At 39.3% G+C, this 27,466-nt stretch overlaps 1 protein-coding gene across 1 annotated transcript in view; it reads left to right on the forward strand.

Annotated features, from left to right (window-relative positions):
• The window catches only part of KITLG (KIT ligand), a 96,872-nt gene extending 69,634 nt beyond the window's left edge, over positions 1-27,238 (forward strand). The window contains exons 4-10 of the mRNA XM_080660646.1: positions 1,912-2,082; positions 5,599-5,758; positions 6,473-6,556; positions 13,631-13,740; positions 14,443-14,510; positions 15,544-15,620; positions 24,569-27,238. Coding sequence (XP_080516772.1) covers positions 1,912-2,082; positions 5,599-5,758; positions 6,473-6,556; positions 13,631-13,740; positions 14,443-14,510; positions 15,544-15,583 — 633 coding nt within the window. The 3' untranslated portion in view covers positions 15,584-15,620; positions 24,569-27,238. The remainder of the gene's footprint in view (positions 1-1,911; positions 2,083-5,598; positions 5,759-6,472; positions 6,557-13,630; positions 13,741-14,442; positions 14,511-15,543; positions 15,621-24,568) is intronic.
• The last annotated feature ends 228 nt before the right edge of the window (positions 27,239-27,466 follow it).

Below are 27,466 nucleotides of genomic sequence, written 5' to 3' on the forward strand. Positions count from 1 at the left end.
AATAACACCACATTAATTTAAGAACTATAAAAATCCATTCTAATACACTAAGAAGTTTTCCCTAATAATCTAAACCTCTATTGATCCCCAGCCATTTATATCAGCTATACCGTGTAGGCCAGATCCAGTCTGCTGCTTGATTCTGCATACATAGCCAGCCAGCTGAGATTGGTTTTTATAGATGAACACTTGTGGTCTATATGATGATAGAGAATGCTGAGTTTTGATGCCCAAATAAGCAAAATGTTGACCCCAAATGGAGAATCCTATTCTTCTTGTTGGTACACCTGTATTACACAGAAAATTAAATTCAATTATTATGCAAAAGAAGTCATATTCAATTATTACATTTTTAATTTTGTGATAAATTTTTGTGGAAATTTGTTTTCTATTGTATAAACATACCTGAATAATAGCCTTGATTTTTGCCTCTTGACATGCAGAGTCTAAAATATTTACTATCTAGCCCTTTGCAGAAGGTGTGGCCCCCTGATCCATATTTTCTCTTTCATTTATTTTTTTAGTCATTCATGCATCAGATCAGCAAATAGTTTCTGATCAACTCCCATATGCCGGACACTGTTCTAGGCCCTTGAGACACAGTTGGGAACAAGATTTGATAAAAATCCTGCCCTCATGAAACTTATATTCAAATTATATACATTATCACCTCACTACTGCCCTGTTCCATTATTCCCATTCCATATATAGGCAAATTGAGGTTCAGAAAATTTGTGTAGCTTACCTGGAGTCTCTCAGCTGAATTGAACCCGGTTATGCCTGACTCCAAGGCTTGAGCCTTTGACCAGTGGGCTGGGCTGGCTTCACGGGTGGGGCTCCACGCTTGGTGTAATGTTCTTCTGTTACCATCTTGAAATTCTTAGTCATTTTTTAGACAAGATTTGAATAATAAATAAATTTTCATTTTGCCCTTGGCCCTCAAAATTATGTAGTTGGCCCTTCCACTAAGGCAAAAGTGCTTCTCTCTCAGATCACATTTCTACCAAACTGTTTTTCTTTTTTAAAAAAGGAACTCATCTATGAAGGAGGCTTGAAAATCTATCACTCTAGGAAAATCAGCTCTTATTAGTCTACTAGAGGCCCGGTGCATGAAATTCGTAAACAAGGGGGTCCCCTCAGCCCAGCTTGCATCCTCTCGCAACCCCGACCCCTCCCAGGGATCGAGCCTAAACCGGCAGTTGGACATCCCTCTTGCAATCTGGGACTGCTGGCTCCTAAATGCTGGCCTGCCTGCCTTCCTCATTGTCCTGAACCACTTGCCTGCCTGCCTCATTGCCTCTAACCACTTGCCTGCCTGTCTCATCACCCCTAACCACCTCTGCTTCGGCCCCCGCCGCCGCAGCTTTGTCCGGAATGAGGAATGATGTCTGGAAGGTTGTTCAGCTGTCCGGTCTAATTAGCATATTATGTTTTTATTATTATAGGTTGTTTTATCTTCCACTTCACCAAAAGAATAGAAGTTCCTTAAGGACTAGGACTCTCTCACCAAAATAGTGTTTTGTTAAGTCCCACTGTACCTAAAGCTCTTTTAAGAACCCATTGACTACAGAATAAATATTTTTCAGTGGGGCTTCATGCTTGGTGTAATGTTAATTCCATTACTATCTGAATTTTGTCAAGGGTAAGAGTTGGCTCTGTCTCATCTTATTTTAATTCCATGAAAGAGAAAAATGTTTACCATCAACACTTTCCTCTAATCTATATACATTAGTAAATTTTGAAATAGATTTTAGATCTAAATTAAACAGAACACAATAACTGATCTGTTCTAATATAAGGAAATCTTTTATCTGGAAGTCAATGACTGCAGCATTTATGTCTTTGAAGGATACTCCTAGTTGACTGTATTTAAACAGATGCTTTATCTTCCTCTCTTTCAATTTCTTACAGCCAAGTCATTGTTGGATAAGTGAAATGGTGGAGCAATTGTCAGTCAGCTTGACTGATCTTCTGGACAAGTTTTCAAATATTTCTGAAGGCTTGAGTAATTATTCTATCATAGACAAACTTGTGAAAATAGTAGATGATCTTGTGGAGTGCATGGAAGGACACCCATTGGAGGTAACCTTATATTCATTGGGATTAGTTTCTACTACTCTTCTCTAAAACCTATATTGATGGGGGGGTGGGCAACATCTTTCTTTGTGTGATTCTTAATGTATAAATTTGTAATTTAAAAATATTTTGAAACATGAGTACAGAAATACATGTTTGTAGTTATACTGCAGTGTTGAAATGTACATTAAAACTTAAAAGTTGTCATTTAATGTAAAAGTTGATTTACACTACAATGTAAGACCAGCCCTAATTTTATCTTTATTTCATAAGTGAATGAAATTATCATAACTTTTCTATTAGGTTACAAATGTTCATTTACCTTTAAATGGGAAACTTTCTGTAAAGAACACTTAAACTTGACCTCTTATCCATAGTAATCATGTCATTACAAAGAAGTATATTTTAGTATCTCCAAGTCATTTTCTGATTAGTTGTTGTCAACTTCAGAATATGGGCATGGCAATGATTTGGGATCTAAGCATATTGAAGAGACACTAGGATTAAGTACAGTACAAGGTGTTGGAGTTCAGATCCTGACTTGGTCACTAATTAGCTCTGTGAACTTTAGTAGAGTTGACATGAGATGGTTTGTGATGAGCGCTTTAGCACTGTATCTGGCAAAATAAAGATTAATAAATATTTTTATGATGATGATTTTATAACTTTGGATCTATAATAGAATAGGATTTGGGAGACATGCTTGGGCATAGAGTTCACAAGCCCAGGTTTAGCCTACAGGCCTTTTAGAAGTTTAAACCTAAGATTTTAAATATGATGTTGTACCACAATGTTCAAATACTTCCTCCTCATTGAAATTCCAGTTACACTGTAAGGCCCAATATCTGTCCTATTTGTATTCTCCAATCTCAGAATTCTTGTCATGCTAGTAAACCTAATCACTATATTTATTCACTTCTCATTTCTGAGTCAGAATGTATTTATATATATAAAAGCCTAAGTGACCGCTCAACAGTTCATCTAGTTGCTATGATGCACACTGACCACCAAGGGGAAGATACTCAATGCAGGAACTGCCCTCTGGTGGTCAGTGTGCTTCCACAGTGGGAGTGCTGCTCAGCTGACCAATGGGCACCAGACGCCGGGCTCATGGCTGGCAAGCACAGCTGCAGTGGCATGAGCCTCTCCTGCAGACACTCCCCCTGCACGTCCCTCCCCCATCCGGACTGGATCAGGATCAGGATCGGCATTGGGACTGACTGGGCGCAAGACTGCGGCCTCTTGTCAGTCATGGGCACGCTGGTATCACCGTAGGTCGGGCATGCAGAAACCGCAGTGGAGGGGCAGCGAGCCTACTGAGCAACAGCGATGGCAGGCACAGAGGGGCAAGTGCAGAGGGGCCAGGATGAGTGGGAGTGGCACAGCACCCGGCCTGGGCTCAGGCTCCTCCCTGGCCACCTGCCACTTTGCGCACTACTACATCCCTTGGGGGATGTCGGACTGCCGATTTCAGCCCAATCCCTTAGGCCATGCTGAGGGATCCCACCGGTGCACAAATCCATGCACCAGCCTCTAGTCCTATATAATAAAAGGCTAATATGCAAATTGTCCCCTCAACTGGTAGTTCGACCAGGGGGTGGGGCTGGCCGGCCAACTGCCTGTGGCCCCTCCCCCCAACTAGCCCCACCTCCAGTCGGGCCCCCCCAACCCAGTCGGGGGTGGGACTGGCCAGCCAACCTCCCACATCCCCCTTCTCCCTGCTGGCCTGGCCTGATTGGCCCCAATCGGGGCAGGCCAGCTGGACCCTACCCGCGCAAGAATTCATGCACTGGGCCTCTAGTCTTATAATACATGACATCTTAGAGTTAACATCTCTTTTTACATCATATTAGTATCGTGTGCTGATGGCATTGATAAAAAGTAGAGTATATCAGACAAGGTGTCGTAAAGGAAATAATATATGCAGTGGAGGTTGAAAGATGAGTTAGGTGTTCAGTAAATGGTGATGTCAGGAAGAACATTCCAAATACCAAAGAATGTGCCTTTAATGATCATGACGCTTTGGCTGGAACCCAGGAGATTCGTACCAGGTGGTATTTCTCAGTTGTTTTGGAGATTGAGTAAACATATATAAAGCACTTAGAGAGGTACATAGTAAGTGCTACATAAGTATTAACTTGTATTATTGCCTGGTTTTCTTTATAGATCATCATGATTTCTGAATTCCTAAAATATAGCTTTGATTTGCTTTTAGCGGGACTTTAGAACTTACTCATATTCTTTATTCTTTTTTAACTTCTTTTTTTTTTAAATTTCTTTTTTGATTAAGGTATCACATATTTGTCCTCATCCCCCCATTCCCATCCCAGAACCCTCCCCACGCATGCCCCCACCCCCCTGTTGTTCATGACCACTGGTTAGGCTTATATGCATGCATACAAGTCCTTTGGTTGATCTCTCCCCCCTACCCCCACCCTTCCCTACCTTCCCTCTGAGGTTTGACAGTCTGATCGATGCTTCCCTGTCTCCGGGTCTGTTTTTGTTCATCAGTTTATGTTGTTCATTATTTCCCCTAGATAAGTGAGATCATGTGATACTAGAAATACACTTATAAGAACCGAAAATGAGACAAGCAATAATGGTTATGCTGAGAGGCAAATGAATCAGTCTGTAGTGAGTTTCTTTCTGGGCCAACAGTTCTTTTGAGTCCCAATTTCAATGTCAAACAGTTCCTTATGTGTAAATGTCAGCAATGATATTTCAGTTCTGGATGGTGGACAAATGGTGGTAATGCAGGTCCGACCCTCTCTGGTTTGGTCCTGGGCAACCTGCAGTGACGCACAGCTGCTGACTGTTTGTGACTTCTTTTACTGAGCATCATGTTTATAAGATTTACGCACTTTGATGTATATAGCTGTGGTTACATTTTTACTGCTTATATATAATATCCCATTGATTGAACATACCACTATTGATTAAACCACTCCACTGTTGATCGATGTACACATTTATAGACACTGCTGGTAAGAACTTTCCTGTATATCTCATGGTACAGAAATGCAAAAGCTTCACTAGCGGCCTTACCTAGGAGTGGAATTTCTGGGTCACAGGATGGGCACATGTCCAACTTTACCAGCTAGTATCAAACATTCCAATTTATATCATTCCATCAATGTGTAAGAGTCCCTTAGCTCCATCCATGTCCTTGCCAATATTTAGCATCAACTGTGTTATAGAGGTCTGTTTTTTTAGTAAGGAATAGTGATTTTAATGAGCATCTTAAAAGAGCAATATCTCTAATTTGTTGTTAGGATTATTTTATTGTTATGATGTTGAATTCACCTGCCTGCCCACCCTATTCCTTTTATCTGGAGTTGAGCCTCAGACTAAACTGGACAGGATCACTATCGTGCTGTACATGTGTGAATTATGTATATTAACAAAATTGTCTAAGAGAGTTCATTTTCCTTGAATCATTGAAGGACATAGTCTTTTACTTTGCCATCAGTTAAAATCTGTAGACTCTTTGAAAAATATAATCCTGTTTTTGTCTTCTTCTAGAATGTAAAAAAGTCATCTAACAGCCTAGAACCCAAGATGTTTACTCCTGAAGAATTCTTTAGAATTTTTAATAGATCCATCAATGCCTTCAAGGACTTGGAGATGGTGTCATCTAAAACTAGCGAATGTGTGTTTTCTTCAACATTAAGTCCTGACAATGGTAAGGCATATAAGAATTTCTAATTTAACTATAAAAGCAAGCTTGATTCTTGGATGTGTATGTAAGAATCTACCTCTGAATCAAATATATGTGTAGTTAGAGAAAGATGTGTGTTTTGTCTAATATAAAAGCAAATGTCAAGCATAAAAGAAATGGTTATAGATTTGTTTTTCAAGCCAAAACAACTAATGATCGTCACATTAAAGAATTATGTGTGAGTAAACAATGAACGAGATTGTCATTCATATTTTTCTTACCTGCTATTTGCCAGTAATTTACAATTCTGTTATTCTTCACCTCCCATCTTTTTATGTCCCCTTCTCAAATCTTTTCTAAAGGATCTAACTCTGAGGCATGAATTCTGGTCTTCACTAGTTACTCTGTCTTGAGACTCTTTCTCCCCCACCCCCTTCCCTGGGGTTCCTGTAATACAAAATCTAAATTACAGTACTTTTCTTTTAAATGGCCAATTATGAACAATTTGTAATTTTACATTTATCGGCCTGTATAGGCAATGAATTTTTGTTCTATAAGGTGACTGGTGAATTTCTTAATAAAAATAGAACAGCAAGACCCAGGATGAAATAAATAGGATATGAATCATCGAGATTTGTAAATCTGAAAAATACTCTGGTATTGCACTCGACCTTTTGGGGACTCTGTAATTTATGTAAACCACCGTGCAACACTGACACATTATTGCTTTCTATTTAGATTCCAGAGTCAGTGTCACAAAACCATTTATGTTACCCCCTGTTGCAGCCAACTCCCTTAGGAATGACAGCAGTAGCAGTAATAGTAAGTACATATATCTGATTTAATGCATGCATGGCTCCAATTAGCACCTCTGGGAGTATTGCATGGGCTTTAAAGGAAATTCTGCAGTTATTGCTGTAAATACTGTTCCATTACTGTTCTTCCTATTATGGTCTTCCTGAGAATTAAGGATTAGGCTTGTAGAATTGGGTTTCCCCTACAGTTTGAGATGACAATGAGAGAATTGAGCCAATAAATTTTTTGCTAAGATTATTTTAAATAAGGCATGAAATTACTTTTATAAATATGATTTAAGCTTTTTTCATGGTTGACTTATAATATATTCCGTGTAGAATTTGCCTGAGTTTTACAACAGAAAGTACAAATGCTAGTTGTGTGGAATTCCAAGGATATTTTCAGTTTTGTATATATCACTATTTACTATTGTGTGTTTGGAAATTTGATGGTTTTGTTATTTCACTATAAAATTATATGTTAGAAGAGAATATGCTTTTTCCCCTGCAATCCCTGTTCCTCTTTGACCAAGAGCTTAGTTTCCTGGAAGTCTAATATCGTCTTTTTAAATCTAGGCAAAGATTATTAGATTTAGTAAATATTTTGACCCTTAAGTCTCATGTAAGAGGAAAAAAATCATCCTGTGATCTTAGCTAAGAAAGTAATTTCTTAAGATTTATTAATAGGGCACTGTCATATATATGTGTAGGGACATAGAAGACCTATCTGTAAAAAGAAGTAATCTATGAATTACAAATCCACAATAGCAATTCTACATTTCATAAATTTTTAAAAAGACCCTCTAATATCCAGTTTGTTTTGGAATTTTTGCCACCAAAACCTGACCTAAGTTGAGATGAGGCTATTTATAGTCTTTATTCTTCTTAAAGTGACTATTTATGCATTTCACTGTAGAAATACTAATGTGTTTGATTGCAGATTGCTATCCAGACCTCTCTGAGGAAATCATATAATACACAATATATGTAGGACAGAACCTTCTAAAACCTAAAATTCTGAATTACAGGATACTTCAGATCTGGAAAGTTTTTTAAAGGGATTGTATGTGTGTTGGTCAATTAAGGCCTTTCCTACTAATTATGGATTTTATTAATCTTTTCAAAGAAGCAACTTTTGGCATCTTAAATTATATTTATTTATATTTCATTGATTTCTAATTCTTATTATTTCCTTCATTCTGCTATGAGTTTAATTTGCTCCACTTGTTCTAGCTTCTTAACGTCTCATGGTGGAAAAATTAGATCGCTAATGTTAAAATCATTCTTTTCTAATATAAGCACCTTAAAGATATAAATGTCTTTGTAAGCAGCTCTAGCTGCACCCCACACAATTTGATATGCTGTGTTTCCACTGGCATTTCTTTAACAATATTTTAATTTCTCCTTGTGATTTCCTCTTTGATTCACGTGTTGTTTAAAGTCTAAAAATGGGTTTTCTCTAGATGTCTTATTGTTACTGGTTTCTAAATTAATTCTATTATTGTTGGAGAACATACATTGTAATATTTTGAAATTTGACTTATTTTGTATCTATTATTCAGATATGATGTGTAGCATTCTCAGATTTAATCAAAGTGGTTGATAGTGTTATTCAGATTTTTTATATCATTATATTTTTTGTCTAACTTTTTATCATTTACTGAGAGAGGGGAATTAAAAAATGTTTCCTTTCATTGTAGATTTGGCATTTTCTTTTTTTTTTTTAAGCATATCTCTGGTAGACAGGATTTGGTTGGGCCTTGCTATTGTATCTAGTTTTTCTGACATTTAATTAGAGGTTTTCATTGATTTATATTTGATACAATTTTTGGTATGGTTGGGTATGGGTTTACCATTTTGTTATTCGTTTCCTGTTTGCCCTGTTTATTGATCCTCTGTCCTTCCTTTCTAGCTCTCTTTTAGGTTAAAGTGTGTGTGTGTGTGTAGCACTATAAAATCTCTCACTGTCCTTCTCCATCCCACTGAGACATCCTGTGTCCATTCTATACATACCACCTGCCTTTTAAGTCACTTAGTAGCCAGAAAATCTCTCCATTCTTGCTCATCAGAACTCCATTGTATCTGAGTGACTGTTAGGGTCTCTGATAAAGTCATAGCTTCCCAGGCATCATTCAGTGTATCAGCAGGCTCTGTGAAGGCTCTCCCTGTGCATGTGCAGCCTATTATTTTACTTAAGCAGACTCTCCTGGAGATTTCTGGCACTCCTCTGCTCAGCTCCTTTCCTGCAACTCACCCTGCTTCACAAACTCCAGCCACACCAGCAACCCTAAACTTCAGTCTGAGTCCCTGTCTCAGTGAGAATTCTGAGTCCTACTTGGGTCCTGTCTTCCATGCCTCGGTCTGAAGGTGCCTCCCAGCCAGAAAATCAGGACTGTTTTTGGTTTCACCGTGTGTGTTTTTGCTCTTTCTTGTGCGGCCTGTTGGCTAATGTCTGAAACAGTTGCCTGAGATAATTTGTCTAGTATAGTAATTCTTTAGCTTGGGAAGGCTAATCTGCTACCATCATGGTTGGAAGCAAAAGTCTTTTCCACTTACTTCAAAAGACAAACTGAATGCAAATCACCCATTCAGTCCTATGCTTCTGAGTAGAAGGTGCTTTTTAAATTGCAAAATGAATGGCCAGTCTTTTTGTTTGTTTTGCTTTCTTTTTTCTTCCTTTTTGTAAAAAGTATGGGTCTTACATAATAAGCAGCTTTTGGCCAGGTGATGTCACTCACAAATGTGGCACTTAGATACCCAGGCACAAGACCAGCTCTTAGGGAGCTTGCATTCTCATAAGAAAAACAGACATAAATGAAATACTTAGAATTTTGTCATACATATAAAATACACAGTTGACCTATGAATTGACCTATGCCAGTGGTCGGCAAACTCATTAGTCAACAGAGTCAAATATCAACAGTACAAAGATTGAAATTTCTTTTGAGAGCCAAATTTTTTAAACTTAAACTTCTTCTAACACCACTTCTTCAAAATAGACTCGCCCAGGCCGAAAACAGACTTCAGCGCATGGGCCACAAAGTTTCAATCTCACTGTATGTGCGCGCCACACGTGGTATTTTGTGGAAGAGCCACACTCAAGGGGCCAAAGAGCCGCATGTGGCTCGCGAGCCGCAGTTTGCCGACCACTGATCTATGCCATTTTACAAAGGGGACTTGAACATCCCCAGATTTTTGTATCCACAGGGAGTCCTAGAACCCCTCTCTGTCGACCTGTCCCCCTTGGATACCAAGGATAGTTAAGTTTTGGGGGAGTCAAAAGTTATACTCGGATTTTCGACTGCATGGGGGGTTGGTTCCCCTAATCCCTGCATTCAAGGGCCAACTTTATATTATAATATATATATAATAATAGACATATGTAACTGTTTTAGTCATAGCATAAAGGAGGGAAGACTGTTTGGAAACAGGGTCAGGGAAATATGAAGAAAGCGCGCTACTTTTCAGGGATAACAACCAAAATGTGACCGTGTTAAGCAGAGAACTGGACCATATGAAGGAGTAGTCCAGAGATGTGTGTAAAGGCAATCCAAGTTATCCAAAGGAGTTGTATTTTCAAAGTCATAGTAACATCTTTGTACCAGGCTAAAAGGATATCTAAAAATGTTTGAGATCCTTGCAGACAGTATTTAAGTGATGTAGAGAAATATCCTTACTTTGACATTACTGTGTACATCTTCAAGAAATATAGTCTTAAGTCAGACTGCCTTGGGGTTATATCCCAGCCCCTGCCTAGCTATGTGACCTTGAGCAAGGTACTTAATCCCTCTGGACTCCCCAGTCAAGTGGAGCATAATGCATCCTCCATAGGGTTTCTGTGAATTTCAAATGTTAGCACACATATACTTGGAGCCATGTTTGACGTGTAGTATGTGTTCATCATTAATTATTAGAACAACTGGATGCACTGAGGCTGTGGGTCAGTAATTGGGTGAGCTTTGAGTCTGAACCAAGGAGCAGCACCGAGTAGCATGTTTGCTAAGCACCAAGAGATCCCTATTTACAGGCGTGGTACTTACAGGCTCACTCTAAAAAGGAGCTCCACAAATTTGAAGCATAGTTTTTGTGTTCTGTATTTGTACAGATGTTGGGTATTATTAGTCAAACCAAACAAGTCAGTTCCCATGAATTTTGGACAGTGGAAAGTTTTTGTAATACTGAGATACAGTTAATATGTTAACAACACAAGAATTTGGGATTACTCAAATTCTATCCATATGAGCTCCCTGACTCCATAAGGTTTCTTTGAGCAACCTTTACTTAAAAGCAAAGCTTTGTTACTGGCTTGGGCTTTGGCCCCAAACACCCTTACATAGGCCTTGAGGCACCTGATTCAAATCTTACTGATCCTTGGAAAGCAGCAGGAGCAAGTATTGGGAGTCAGGCCCTGGAAGTGCAAGCAAGCCTTTTCTGATAACATTTTTTCTCTCCCTGCAAGAGATATGGCAGTATCATTAGACAGAACCAAAGGCTTGGATATTAAGCTACTTGAATTAACAAAAGCAATAACAAAATTGAGGAAACCTTGACCTCTAGACCTCTAGGGGAGGTGAAGTTCAGTTCCCATGGTCCCATTCCCTCCCAGTCTTCACCAGGCTGCTGCTGGAGGGATAGGCAGTTTTCAGGGCTTTGCTTGGTGCCAGAGTCCTGGGGTGGGACTTTCCAAGTGGTTAAAAAGACACAGTACTCAGAGAGAAAAGTTAAGGTTTCCTTGTTAGGTTTCCTTGTTAGGGCTTTGTTTGGAATACCTCCTTTAGGGGCTTGTCCTTCTACCTGAGAAAGATTTTAAGTGGGGAATCCCAGAAGACCTCACTCTCTAGTAAGTGCCTTATGCTTTTTTTGCTAGTGGGTGTGATCTCTGCTTTGGTCTGAATGGTGCAGTTCAAGATTTGGCTTTTGGATAAAACAGGGCAAACAGGGCATGCGGCTGCCCAAACGTAGCTCATGGCATTCTACATAGCACCATCCTAGCTCATTGGTTTTCCATGGGAGCTGGGGGACAAAAGTCAACAGCTTCCTTTAGACATTGGTCAGGGCTCCTTAAGGAGGTGACCTGGTCAAATTTATCAAAATTACACTCCAGCAATCTCAGTATCGAGTGTGGGTCACAGCAGGTTGACTAGTAAGGAAAATTCAAACATGTTATTGGAGTACACACACAAAGAGTTTAATCATTTATAGACAGTAAAATAAAATTCCTAAAATGGTAGGAATTGCATGTAAAATTCTGAACCCATTTTCTTTTAGGAAACACTTTTATAAAAATGGGGGTTAAATCCCAAATTAGTGCCCATAACCCTTAAAGTAACTATTATTGTAATAATAGTAACACTTCAGTTATACCAAATCCCATTTTTTAACTCAGACTTCTTTTGGTGAGAGAATTCACATTGAGCTCCAATTTAAGATGCCTAAACTGTATTTCCCCTGGGGATTGTAGGATGTGGGCTGGACCAGAAAAACTGCTAATCAGGTCTTAAGGAAGCGATTCATTGTTATGTGAATGGAAGCCCCCACTTCCCTACCCAGTCCCACTGTCCCTTACACTACATACCCACCACCACTCACTGCCCCCCAACATGCGCGCGCACACACATCCTATTACCAGAGCCTCTTTGGAAACAGGAATCGTAAATTTGGTAAATTTTCTACTTTCACTTTTTAAATGATGGGAAAATAGGCAATTCCTGTTCTCACTAGAGTAGATAAGATTTGTTTCTTGCCTCTCAGGTTAAATTTATGAGTTTATTTTTTCCTAAATGTTGCTACATCTACAGTGATTCAGTTCTTTTGTATTATGTTTAGGTACTTTATATGTTAAATAGGTGAGTGTATACTGACAGTAACTCAGATAATATGGTAAAATTTCGTAGCCAAAGCAGTTGCTTTATCTTGGATTAGTTTACATTTTGATCAATCATTGAAACTGTATACTTTCCAAACTTACTGCATCTTTAAAAGAAAACTGAGATTTTTAACTTCCAAAATGGCATGTGTCAGTGTTTCCAAACAACAAAGCTGTTCCCTGTCAAGAAACGGAGAAAACTCTGTCAAAATGCTAAGCTTTGTGTTGGGAGGTAGAGACCCTTGTGGGAGAAGTGTTTTGTTTAAATTATGAATCATCCTGCTTCTATTGGAAGAGCAAAGCAGGAACAAGGAAGGTGCTCCATGCTAATATATGTCTTTTCTCTCACTAAGTTATTATTTAGAGTAAGCAATGGGAGACACTTGGGTGCTTTCAGCCATTTGTTAATGTTCAATAGTCTCAGGCTTTTCAAACTAAAAATTCTGAGAAATCAAGCCTTAGCGGCTAGAGGTGGAGGACATCTGGCCCAAGGGCCATATAAGTCCTGCAAAATCATTTGGTCTGGCCCTGCCAAGGCATTAGGGGTGAGTTAATTAAATGTTTGACCAAATATAGCAGGCTGATTTTTAAGTTAATAAATTTATATGGCCTGTGAATCATGTTATAAATTTCCAAATGGGCCTTGGCAGGAAAAAGGTTCCCCACCCCTGCTTTAGCCCACAGCACAGTGCCAGTTACTGCCTGGCATCCAGTAACTGTGTGTTGATGCAATGAGGAGACACCATGATTCTAAGCATAAGGTACCGAAAAGTAATCTACAGTGCATGCAGGATGACAGTGCTTGCAGACCTTGATATGGATTACAAAATGTCATCTCTACAAAATTGCTTGGGTAGATATCAAGAATGAGAAAGTGAAAGATATTAGAAGATAAAGCTACAGAAAATGGATTTGCTTGGTAGTATAAATCACCCTCCCACCCCCAAACCCAGGAATACATCCCGTCTGCATTCCCTATGCATCAACATTAACCAAGTCAAATTTCCTTTTGTCTGTGGGTTTTTTCTCTTTTTCAGTATATTTACCTTTTGGAGACTACATAGATTTATATTGCCATTCCCAAATAATACTCGGCAGAAAAATCAGTGGTTTAAATATTTTAAACAGAGATAGGTCAAGAGCGTGTTACAGAGACAGGTGGGAGCTACCAGAGCGATAGAGCAGAACCTCCAGCATGGATATGCTGTGTTCACCACTGTACTATTTAAATTACAGGGAAGGCCTTGAATTCCATTGGCGACTCCAAGCTGCAATGGGCAGCCATCACATTGCCAGCATTCTTCTCTCTTTTAATTGGCTTTGGTTTTGGAGCCTTATACTGGAAAGTAAGTGTTGTTTTTGTTTTTCTTGATCAGAAACTTTCTGAACTTTATATATTTTTTGTTCTTACTCTGTTTACATAAATGATTAACAAACTAACTGCCCTTTTCTGAGAAAGGATCTCTCCAAGAAAATGATAAAATAAGTGAAGTTCAAACTTAACTTAGTTACAATAAAATTAAAATCTTAGAAAGGTTTCTTCACATTACCTATTATGCCTAGGAGACCACTCCTCTGGCTGAGAATGCAGACTGAAGAAATGCAACTGGTTTTAATAGCTTTAACTAAATATAAAATGGAAGGCAAATATGCTGAAAATCTTATAAAGCCAAACAGAAATGTCATTTATATTATCTGTTAATTTGGATTTCTTCTCCTTTGTTCTCTTCTTATTGAAGCCTGTCTAAAAGTGTAAAATGTGCTAAATCATTGTGACTCAGCTTTTTGAAATGTCTTTTGAATTCAATTACTATTTAAATCTTTCAGTTTCTTTATTACGTTTTTGCCTCCAATATTCTAAAAATGTTGAGTCTATAATACCGTGCATTTCTTATCATTTCTTAATGGAAAAATATCTTACATGCTGCATGCTGAAGACAACTGTTATTGGAGTTATTGACAAAAGATAAAGGTAGAGACTACTAACCTCTGAAATAGTATATTATGCACTGATAATTTTATGATATGTATCACTGTTCTTTTTCCAGAAGAAACAACCAAATCTTACAAGGGCAGTTGAAAATATACAGATTAATGAAGAGGATAATGAGATAAGGTATTTTGTTTTACTAAGTATGTGCACAAGTAAGCTTGGCATTGGCATTTCATGTACCATACACATGCTCAGAATACCTATAAGAAGTGGTTCACTCTTATAATAGCATCCCCCAACCAGTGCCCTCCAAGTCTTTGTCCACACTTCTAATTCCTCACTCCTTCTTCATGCCTACATCTCCATTTAGCTGTAGAATACCTTCACAACCCTTGGGTGTCAGAAGTGGTCCTCTCTACTTTATTTCTTGCTCAGACTCCTGGTCATGGAGCTCGGTAGGCATGTTTACTTATTCTTCTTTTCCACACTGTTGCCAAGACATACTGACTCCTCTCTCAAATCTCTCACAAGCTTAGCTTTTTGTTTGGCCATAGGGATTATCTTCATCCAAATCTTTATTATGTTTTGGCTGAGTTGCTGCCACAGAATGTTTCTTTTTCTTAGCCCCTCTAAACTCTACATTTGTCTCATTCTTCCTTAAACTTTGGCTCATAATATCATTTCCAAGCCAAGATACTTGGTTACTTTTCTCTTGCATACTTAATATGTTTGCCATCATTCTAGTTTTTAGAGCCCTTAACTTTTCCCAACCTATTATTTTCTCCAAAGCCAAATATAAAAATTATTATAGGATACCTTTCCATTTACTGTAGTTGACCCTGATCACTTGTTTATCTTATGCCATATTGCCCAGTACTGATACTTTGATTTTATGTTCAGGTTTGATTTTCATTTGTCATGTTACTTTCTCTCAGACCATGCCTGTATATACAGATTCACATATTAAATACATATAAGCATTTTTAGTATGTGTATATGCATAGAGAATTTTAAAATCTACTTGGGGAAACTATATTGAGGCAGATAAATTCTTCCCTCATCCTTATAGTTATACTTATGAAGGTAAGCTTCCTACTCAATTTTGCCACCTTTTGTTACTGTATTTAAAGGGAAAAAAATCTGCCTTTTAAAATGCTTAGTTCATTTCAGAATTTCTGTCCAAAAGCAAATAAGCATTTTTCTTGTTGTTTTTCAGTATGTTGCAAGAAAAAGAGAGAGAGTTTCAAGAAGTCTAATTGTGGCTTGTATCTACACTGTTACTTCCGTATATTGGTAAGTTTTTCAAATTCAAGCTGAAATATTTAACAAAAATTACACAGCCAAAATTTAGAAACAAAATGTATTGTCTTCTATTGAGCTGATATCAGTATGTTAACGGAAAAGCTCTGTCATATTTGAACTGTACATTTCAAATCCATTGTTATTCTGAAGCTTTGAAAGTCAGAGCAGTGCTAGTCCTGACCAGTGGATTCATCTGGTATGGGAGATATGTAAAAAATCAACAGATAAGTGTTTACTGTTTTTGAGGCCAGAAAATAAATTACACAAGGGAATAGAGTAAATTAGGACTAAAATAAAATATTATTAATAGAGGAAGAATAAATAAAATCAATTTCAATTAGGTGTAACTACTGTAACGATAGAAAAGTATTTCATTTGTTAGATGCTGAAAAGAGCAAAAACTAAAACACTTCCTTGCCATTTTAAGGAAAAGGAGAAAAGGTCAAAATATCTTACAGTCAGGAGAGGGAAATTGTCAAGGTAAAGTGCCACCTGCCATATGACTGGTAATCATTGTGCCTCATCACAGTACAGAGTCCAGGAAGCACTGAATATAAACCAGTGACAGATACCTGCTGTGATTGTGTAGGTCTGCAGAGGGCTTGGAGGATGGGGAAGTGAGAAAACACGTCCAGAAGGCATGGGTGTTCAAACTCCAGGCACTGTTGAAGGAGCACCCTAAATGGCACTAACCTGGTCCAGCATGGATGGATTCATGCTCTTCTCACTTTCACTTCTGCCAACTGGCTCTTAATATTTTTATGCCCATGGAGTCCTGAGCACATTTATGACCATGGGGTCTGAGTGTTCTCTCATGCTCCTTAGTTCTTCCCGTACTCTCTCATGATCACTAACTCCTAGATGGTATATAGACAGTCAGTGGTGATCCTGGCCTTTTCCTTACAGGTCACTGTCCTTCCAACTTGCATTTCTGTCCCAGATTCCGACATTTAGCTCTAGATTGAAACCTCACCAGGAAAACTGGGTCACAGAGCCTTTTGCCTCCTCCAGGAGCGCTCACTTTTATAGGTATAGAACATCGTTTTCAACAATCCAAAATCACATGATACAATAATAATGATGCCCCACATTTCTCTAACACTTTAACCTTCTACTGCACAGACTTCATCTTTGCCTTTAAACATGTTCTTGATCACTGTGTCCAAAGCATGAATCCTAGCTTCTTTCCAGGATCATTTTTCCTGTGATATGATGTAAATGAATTCTTATTTTCTGGAGTCATAGTCCCCAATATGAAGTCATTGTCTTTGCCTAGAAATCTATTTCTCTGCCCCCCAACCCCAGCACAAGCCTCACTGTACCTTCCCTGTCTGCCATTTCAGTCCCCCAAGCCAGACATCCCAAATCACACATTAAACAGTTAATTGAGTCGTAAAAGTGCAACCAGTGTCCTCTGCTGTTTGGCTTTGGATTGCACTGCTGGGACCCTGTTCTGGCACATGGGTCTTTAATCATGTGCTTTTAATTGTAGCCTTTGTCCTGTGACATTTGGAGAGTTGACTATGTGATAGGAAAACCCAGGGCACTTGTTTAAGAGAAAAAAACATGGCATTTTAAAGCAATTGTAGTCAAGCAACTTATGCATCAGTCTACTACCTGGGGAGCGTTAAGGACAGGACCAAGCCTGTCCGGTTCTCGCTGTAGCTCCTCACTTGTTGCCAGTACATTGTAGACTCTCAGTGTTTGCTGAATGAACAACTGAGTGAATGAATAAACCCCGAGTGAAAGTTTACCAAGTAAGGAGAAGACCATGAGATCTGCTGCATACTATAGCTACAGTTAACAATGCTATAGTGTGTACATAAAATAAAAGTGTGTTGAGGGGAGATCTCACATTACGTGTTCTCGCCTCAATAAATAAAAATTTTTAATTGTTGATTTTGGTCCCTAGAACAGTAAAGTGTGCAATACTCATATGGGAAATTACTAATTTATTTTTCCTAAAATATAAACTATTATCCATGTATAAAACAAATTAAAGTAGACAGGTTAAAAACTAAGCCCTGGATTTTTTAGAAATAAATTTATTGCATATCCAGTAGTCAGTATAAAATGAAGGAGTGGCATAATCCTTCATAAGGTACCTTCCTCCTCATCTCTGCAAAACTCTCGTAAGACTCAGCTCAGGTACCATAAGCTCCAAAACGCTGACTACCGTCATGAAAGTAATCCCTCATGATGGCCTTCTGTGTTTTGTTACTTTCCATATGACCTTTAATACTCATATACTAGTGACCCAGTGCACAAAATTTGTGCACATTAAAAGGGGATTAATTAGAGGAAATAATTTAATATTGCTATTTGCCCTTTCTCTACAATAGAAGTGTCAGAGATGAAAGAAAATTAGTAAAATGTATATGAAAACCTTCCTCCTGTCAGAGTCTGGGGCACACCACGGGACCCAGAATCAAGTCCCCACTCACCCACATGCACCTCAAAATCCCATGAGACCCTGACCTGGCCAGCCCCTCCCCCATTGGGCTAGATCCAGACCCGGCCAGTCCCACCCTTGTCAAGCCCTACCAGGCAGGGGGCGTAGCCTCAGGTCCTCTGGCCTGGCATCAGGACGGAGGGCATGGCTTGAGGTCCTCCATCAAGCCCCACCAGGTGGGGGACATGGCCTGAGGTCCCCCATCAAGCCCCGCCAGGCAGGGGGGCGCAGCCTCAGGTCCCCCGGCCCAGCACCGGGAGGAGGGCGCGGCCTGGGTTCCCCCGACCCAGCACTGGGGGTGCACCTTGAGGTCCCCCGTCAAGCCCCACCAGGCAAGGGGGTGCTGTCTGAGGTCCCCCAGCCTGGTGCCGGGGTGGGGAGCGCAGCCTGAGGTCCCCTGTCAAGCCCTGCTGGGTGGGGGGCACGGCCTGAGGTCCCCTGTCAAGCCCCATGGGGGCGGGGGAGGGCGTAGCCTCAGGTTCCTGCTGATTGCTCATTAAGGCTCCTTATGGGAACTTGGCCTCAGCTGTGGGTACAGCCATCTTTGTGATGGAGTGATGTTCAATTAGCATATTCCCTCTTTATTAGATAGGATTAGCAGTTACTTACACAGACATTTTGTGTCCTCTTCCAAATGACAAGTTTTTAGAAGGCAGGATTTGTTTATAAATTTCATTTTGGAATCCCACCAAACTCTCTGGGCATGTAAGTGATGAGTAAGAATTTGTTCAGTAAATAAATGGAGATATGAATGAGTATCTCAGAGTATCGCAATAATATGAGAATAAAATTGATGGAAATAGCCCTAGACGGTATTGCTAAGTGGTTAGAGTGTCGGCCCAAGTACCAAAGGGTTGCGGGTTCGATTTCCAGTCAAGGGCATGTGCCCTGCGTTGCAGGTTGAACCCCGGCCCTGGTAGGGGAGACAACCAATTGATGTGTCTCTCTATTTGTCTCACATATGTCTCTCTCTCTCCCCCTCCCTCTCTTCCTCCCTCTCCCTCCCTCCCTCTCTTCCTTTTTCTCCCTCTCCCCCTCCTTTCCTCTCTTCCACCCTCTCTAAAAAGAAAAAAAAAATCAATGGAAAAAATGTACTCGGTGAGGATTAATACAAAAGAAAATTTCTGGAAATAGGAACAAAAGTAGACTTTTATATGTCAAAGTAAGTAAGTCAAATGTTGAAGATAGGAAAAAGGAAGAAAAAAGGGGCAGCTCATTATCCTGAATCTGCATACTCCAAAGTCAAAATGTGTACCATTTGTAATCATTTATTGAGTACCCACTGTATAGAGGAAAGCCTTTTGCTTGCCCTTATACCAACACAAGTTTAAAACTTCCAAGGAACTTTGAGTATAATTTGGGAAAAAGGATGTGGTGCAGGGAAAGGTTTGGAAGAGCAGACTATGACATGGGAGAAGAAATCTGCTGTAAACTTATAATAACAGTAGTAAAAAATACCAAGATAGAAATTAAATGGGGAATTATAATTATACTAGAGGCCTGGTGCATGAAATTCATGCACGGAGGGGGTTCCCTCAGCCCAGCCTGCACCCTCTCCAATTGGGGACTCCACAGGGATCAGGCCTAAACCAGCAGTTGGACATCTCTCTCGCAATCTGGGACCGCTGTCTCCTAACTGCTCACCTGCCTGCCTGCCTGACTGCCCCTAAATGCCTCTGCCTGCCAGCATGATCACCCCTAACTGCCCTCCCCTGCTGGCCTGGTTGCCCCTAACTGCCTCTGCTTGCCTACCTGATTGCCCCTAACTGCCCTCCTTTGCTGGCCTGGTTGCCCCCAACTTCCCACCCCTGCTGGCCTGATCTCGCCCCCAATGGCCCTCTCCTGCAGGCCTGATCTCGCCCCCAACTTCCCTCCTCTGCTTGCCAATTTGGTTCTGATTGGTCAGTTTCTATGCCAGTCAGTGTCAAAAGCTCCGCCTCCTAGGCAGCCATTGGTTCTTCACAGCACCCACATTTGGTTCTGATTGGTCAGTGCCTATGCCAGTCAGTGTCTCTGGGACTATCAACCAACGGGCCTGATCAGAAAGGCGGGGCTGATCAGCAGCCCCAGGGTAGGCCTGGAAAGAAATGGAGGCACAGCTGCTGGCCAGACTGGGAGAGAAAGAGAGAGGCAAATGCTGATCAAAAGCTGCCATAGATGCAACGTATCAGTCCGTGCCTTGGCAACCCAGTGCTGACTGCAGGACTGACTTCCGGTTGGTCGAGCCTTGGTCGTTACTGGTCATTACAACCCAGGGTTTTTATATATTAGGATATTTTAAAATTTAGACATAATTTAAATGATATTCATTTTTTTTTTTTTTTTTGTTAAAAAGAAAGGGGGAAATACAGGGAGAATGACTCAGATTTATGGTGAGGATTTCTCCCTGAAATGGAAGTTTCACTCACTAAAACAAATTAAATCAGGACAAATATTAGAACACTAGAACAGAAACAGCAGAATAGTTCTCCAAAGGAAATAACCTATAATTGGAAATGAAGAGGGGAATTTGATATTCTTTATTTTATTTTTTAATCTTCACAAAGGATATTTTTCCACTGACTTTTTTTTTTTTTTTAGAGAGAGAGAGAGAGAGAGGAAGTGAGAGGGAAAAACAGAGAGAGAGAAACATCCATCAATATGAGAGAGACACATCGATTGGTTGCCTTCTGCAGAGGGACTGGGATTGAGCCTGCAACCCCAGGCTCAGGCTGATATAGAGCCTTTGGGACTAACCAGATAGTGGTGCCCTTACGTGGAATCGAACCTGGGCCCCTTCAGTCTGTGGGCCAGTGCTCTACCCAGTGAGCCAAACCATCTAGGGCAGTGGTCGGCAAACCGCGGCTTGTAAGCCACATGTGGCTCTTTGGCCCCTTGATTGTGGCTCTTACACAAAATACCATAGCCTGGGCGAGTCTATTTTGAAGAAATGGCGTTAGAAGAAGTTTAAGTTTAAAAAATTTGGCTCTCAAAAGAAATTTCAATTGTTGTACTGTTGATATTTGGCTCTGTTGACTAATAAGTTTGCCGACCACTGATCTAGGGCAAGAGTTTGAGATTTTAAATACAAGAAAATGAATATAAAATAATGAACTAGAAACAAAAAGAAAGTGCCTCTAAGAGAAAATATACTAAAACTGTGTTTATTTGACATCAGATATGAAAAATTAAAGAAAAATTAAAAATCCACTCGGTCAATTAGCTGATGCCAAGTATCCATATGTCACCCTCCTGTATAATTTTTTTATTTATTGGTTTATGTACAGCACATTTTAAGAGAGAGAAATGGAATATATTATAGGAAGATTTTGCTCTTCATTCTTCACTCTTTGCATTATTCAATGCAAAGCTTAATATAACCTAGTTGTATCCTCAAATTGCTTATAGCCTACAAAAGGAAATAGGACATATGCATAACAACCTATTAGAAAAAGTTTAAAAAGTAACTAAAGGAGCTTACAAGGAAAATGCAATAAGAGACCCAAGATAAGGCCATTGCAAATGGCTGTATAGGTTGTGCCTGCATCATAGCTCTAGATATTGGTCTGGGTGGAATCCCTTAGAATTGTACCATGCAAACCCATAGACAGTTGCTTTATTTGAAGGGAGAGAAAAATCACCAGCAATCGGAGAAAGGCTTCATTGTGCAGGTAATGGAGGTAGCATTGGTACTGAGTTAGATGTTAAACGATGGGTAAAATTTTCTTAGCACTAGGTGAGGGTTAATCTGGATGCTGCAAATGGTACAAACTAATTCCAAGAGACCGTAAGTATAAACTGTGTTCCAGAGTCAGTTTGTCCAATCAGGCTCCAGTGGAGGTCACACATAAAGCGTTAAAGGACAGAAGAAAGTGTGGGGATCAGTTTGAAAAACTCCAGGCATGGGCCTTACACTCTATTGAGTAACATCAGGAGCTGTTGGAGGGCTCAGAAGAGATGTGAGTGATACAATCAAAGCAGAGTTTTAGGAAAGGAATCAGATGTAGTGAGGTCAGATAACCACGAGTGGTGAACTGGAGTCCGGGGGTCCACTTAGGAGGCCCATCTTCTAAACAGATGTGAGAGAATGATGACCTGAACTAGGGTTGGGGCCATGGAAACAGGAAAGCCTGGGGCATTTTGGAGACATTGCAGTAAAGGAATCAACAATTCCTAGTTATTGATGGGATGTGAGGCTCGACATTACAGGGAGGACTTCAGGGTGATATGGTCCCTTTGGGACTAACCAGATAGTGGTGCCGTGAAAAGAAAACAGAAGGAGCTGTTAATAAATACTGACCTGTGGCCAAATATGTGAGACTGGAATTCAAAGAACAGTCAGGGCTGCTTTTGGGAGTCATCTACAAAGAATTTTAATTGAGACCTTGGTATAAGGACTGCATAGTCACCCAGAAAGCCCAGGGTGGTTGACAGTAAATAGCATGAGTTTGTAGACACTGGGTTAGCAGTGCTTATTGACTTCCCCCAGCATGGTAAGAGCAGAAAATAATTCTTATTATAATGAGGCTGGTAGAGAGATTTCCTAAAAGAAACCCAATCTGGAAGTTTCCTATAGATCTAAGCCAGATCCTAGAATTGGAATACAGATGGGCATGAGTTAAGCAAGCAGGGCCATTGAGCAAACAGGACCTGGGAATGTTTGGTTACCAAATGGCAAGAATAGGACTCTTCACCAGGTATTTCCTAAGAATTTCTGGAGCTTTGGGGTTTTTGTTTTTGAGCTCTCTGTCTATAGACACATTGTAATGCTGAGGATTAGAAGGGATTAGACTTGGGTTCAAGCCTTGACTCTGAAAATTTAACTAGCTGTAAGTTCCTGAATGAGTCAGTTGTCTTCTAAGCCCTAGTTTTTCACATATAACAAGGGGATAATAATACTCACCCTGCTTATTTCATGAGGTTGTTGTAAAAAGCCAGAGTATTATTATAAAAATTGTAGTTTTATTCTCTGGGAAAACAGTTGCCAGCTTTCAAGTTTCTTTTCTTTGCTAAATAATCCAGGGACAAAATAAGAAATAGATTTGTAATCTTGCTTTTCTATATTTAAATTTATAATTTTAAATTATTCATAGCTTTTATATATATCTATATACATATATATATTCAGATATATAGATAGATATAGATGTAGATGTAGATATAGATGTAGATATAGATATCTTTGCTCTTCCCTCTTGCTTTTCTAACTAAACTTTGTTTTTAAAATATCTGCTGTGTATTTTGAATTTCTGAAGTTTTCTCTTAATGCCTCTTAATTTTCCTTCAGGATTTAATTCTGCATTCCTAAATGCAGGTTCTCTAGTTTCTAAATTTCTCTGTTTGATAACTTGTCATATAATACGGTTTTTAGTATACTGCATTTAGGAAGACTGGGAAAAATACTGCACTTCTTATCACTCGTACTATTGAATTTCATACATAGCTTAAAACCAGTGATCTGATTCTGGGATTGATAAATAAGTACAGAGATAAGGGGAAAAGTAGTGATTAGAGAAGAAAAGAAATGCACAAATGCACATTTATTTAGGGTTGTGGTTGACGATACTATCTATAATAAAAATAAATAAAGAAGTACAAATATTTCACTCGAAAGTTGCAAAATCTGAAAGCTAAGTCCAAAGCTCAGTGGTCTAACAGCAGCACACAAGAGCTAAAACAAAGCCTGGCTTTCATGCTTGGACAAGTACAGTAAGCTGTGCCCAGGCAAATGAACCTCCCAGAGGTTTTGTCAGGATGTGGTTCCAGGATTTCTGTCTTTCTGTTTGACAGGATTGAGTGAGATCTTGCTGCTGCTATTTCCTCCGTTGGGAGAAGCCATTGCTAGAACCTGGTGGGCAGTCCAGATACTGGCACCGCACAATGACCAGGAGGCTGTTACCGCCTGGGCCTCTGACCAGCTTCTCCACCTGTCCCAGCTATCTCTTTCATGCTACTCCATCTCAGTCCACTTCACCTCTCTAAACATTGCCTTTGTCCTTCATGCCCTCTCCCCTCACCACCTGTCTGCTACCTTTCCATAGCCTTGTTTGAGAAATTCAAGGCTACATAGGTTAAGAAACCTCTTACCACAAATAATAGAGATAATTTATGAGATGCTTTGGGTATGAAAGCCACAGGATATCCATTCATCCTTTCTTACGTGCAAGAAATAGTTATTGAGTATTCTTTTACGTCAGGCACTGTACTAGGTATTGAAATACGGCAGTAAATAAAAAAGATAGACAAAGCTCCATATATTCAATAAGAGCAGACAAGGAATAAACAATAAAATCATTTCAGATAATGTTCAATGTTATGAGGGAGAGCATAGAGAGTGACTGATCACTGCATCTAGGAAAACATTTGTCAAGTCATTTTAGGCTGTGTAAGTGAAACATACATTGTAATCTGAAACTAATTCTCTAGTCACATGAGTTCATGTATTGCGAATGAAAAGGAGGCAGAAAGCAGATATACCATAATCTCTCTTTTTGTCTTTTCTCTCTAGGTGGGTAACAGTTCATGTTTGCTTCATAAATGAAGCCGCTTTAAACAAATTCATATTCTGTCTGGAGTGACAGACCGCATCTTTTCCTGTTCTTGCTACCCATGACTCTATATGGATGATTCAGAAATTGGAACAAAGTGTTTTACTCTGAAACTGGCACTGAATTAATCATCTATAAAGAAGAACTTGCATGGAGCAGGACTCTATTTTAAGGACCTGGGGGACCTGTAATGTCATTTTAGAACCTGCAACTGATGTTGGGAGAGAAAGCACGTGTCCCAGACTGCACGCCCATTTTTGCATGCCTCCAGAAATGTCTAATTGCTGAAAAGCCACATAGCTTTATTTTTAGTTACAACCTGCAGTTTGTAGTTATCTTGGTCCCTTCAAGTAGCATTCAAGCTGGATAGTTGCGGTAATAATTTTTCTCAAAGGGATCTAGAAGAATTTTAAAGACAAAAACTCAATAGCATCAGCCACTGCACATATTCAGAGCAGTGGAGGAAAAAGTGATTGGAGTAGGTATCATGTCAGCTTCTTAGCTGCTAATGATATGGGTCTGATCTCGGTCTCTTCCTGATATAAACCATGCTCACCCACATCGCAAGAGACAAAGGGGCATGGTTGGCTGGTACTGAATTGGAACAGTGATGCCTTTGCAGAGGGGAGACTCCCCCAAAGAGTCATCGCATGAAGAAGCTATGAACACTGAACAGCAGGGCAGTCACCAAGGAGGACATTTGTCACCCCTGGTGAGGGCGGCCTTTTCCCTTGACCACTGTTGGGTGTATAAATCATGCTTGCAAAATATGTTACAAAATGTTTATATTCTAAAACTATTAGAGTTAGGAGAAATTGCTGAATGTATGAAGGTCCTGTTTTCGATTTCCGCCATGGGAGAGAGTAAAAATAAATTATGATATTTAGTATCTAAGGTTAGAAAACCACAATACCCACATGCTGATATGGGTGTTGAAACTAGGTTACTTGGCTTTTATAAGAATGCAAGAAATCAGGAAACTCTACTTATTTATAGTATAATCACCATTATCTGTTTTAAAGGATCCATTTATTTAAAATCAGGCACTCTATATCCATTAAGGTTTATGAATTAAATAAAAAGAGAGCTTTATGTAGTTATGCATGTCAGTTTGCTATTTAAAATGTATGACAGCATTTGTCATATTAAAAGTGAATTTGGCAGGAATTCCCAAGATGGACATTGCGCTTTTAAACTAGAACTTGTGAGACATCATGTGAATTTCCCTTGCCAATTTTTTTTTTTATGGTCAAAGAAACATCTGACTAAAGTGAAAGAATGATTTCTGATGACTTATTTTGAAGGAGGTTCTCTTACTATATCATGAACATGCACATAAAGGAATCCAAAGCTTGCCATTATAACTTACTTCTTATAACAACATTAATGCCATGTACTCCCACCAGCAGATGACCATCTTCAATGGAGTGATACAAAAGGGCATGAAAAACTGCTACTTTTCTTTGATTTTTAAAGTCTAAGAATTTCTAGTGTAGTTGGATTTTAGCTTATGTTCAAAGCTAATCCAAATACAACTTCAATACGTGGCCTTTGATCTTTTTTTGTACCAAAGAGCCCAAATGATTTATACGATCCCTTCCTTCTTTAAAGTTCTGTGGTTCCTCAAACACTAGTCATTTTTTTCTAAAATACAAGCCAGTGCTTTGGGAAGCTACATTACCTTATTTAGCCCTCAGATATCCTGTGGTATAATCAATTAGTAATAGAACCAGAGATCAGTTTAATTGCTGAAAGGACCTATCTCAGGCATGTGACAGTGATTGTTTTGAGGGAAACAGACCTAGGTGAATATGAGTTATGTGAGTAGGTCATAAGTAGATGGAGAAAACTGATAAGTAATAGTTCGACTTGTTTCACCAATGGTTTCGATTTTCTTAGGCACGTGACATGGCTGTTTAATGAGCTTGAGAGTACAATGAGTGTACTTTTGTTCTCAGCCAGTAGCTGGATTTCAACACTCAAGGACTGGGTCCTAATCAATAGAGTTAAAGAAACAAATTCAACAACTTATGAAATCTGGCATAGTTGCGAGGGAGCTATATTCTGCCTAATTAAATGTATTGTTTCATTGAGAGGTACATGGATTACCAATTTTTAAAACACTGAAGTTTCATAAAATTTATGAACATTAGAAGAATGCTGAACATTATTTTTAGATGCTAGCTGCTTGGGCATTAACTGTGTCATATCTGCTTTAAGGTAAGAAAAAATATATATTATCTATATTTTTGCTTCGTCTTATCTGGTATGTGTTTGAATATTCTTCTTCATAAATCAGTGGTTTCAAAATTGCCTTTTAAAATGATCTCAGACGTCTGTTGATTCTAAATTATACCTAAAGCTTTGCACTGTTTGGGTAGAACCCAAGTTTATAAAGAATTGGCTTGCCCAGCCAGCATGGCCCGCTGGTTGAGTGTTGACCTATGAACCAGGAGGTCATGGTTCATTCTGGGTCAGGGCACATGCCCGGGTTGCAGGCTCAATCCCCAGTGTGGGGTATGCAGGAGGCAGCCGATCAATGATTCTCTCTCATCATTGATGTTTCTATCTCTGTCTCCCTCTCCTTTCCTCTCTGAAATCAATAAAAATATATTTTTTTTTTTAAAAAAGAAACTGGCTCTGTGATAAACTGTTCCTGCCCAGTGATATCAAAGGTGTTCCTGGATTTTGTATTATTATCTAAGGTGCTCACCACACTGCCACTTTTAAAGAGTCAGAGACAAATTTGTTGTTTTAAAATACAATAATAGAATAAGTAGCCTATCCTCTTTAGAAAGGATTAAGCATGTGAAAAATGAAAATGTATGAAAAAGTATGTGTCCATAATAAAGTGTTTT

Source organism: Plecotus auritus, assembly GCF_963455305.1.
Source record: "Plecotus auritus genome assembly, chromosome: 3".
Lineage (NCBI taxonomy): Eukaryota > Metazoa > Chordata > Mammalia > Chiroptera > Vespertilionidae > Plecotus > Plecotus auritus.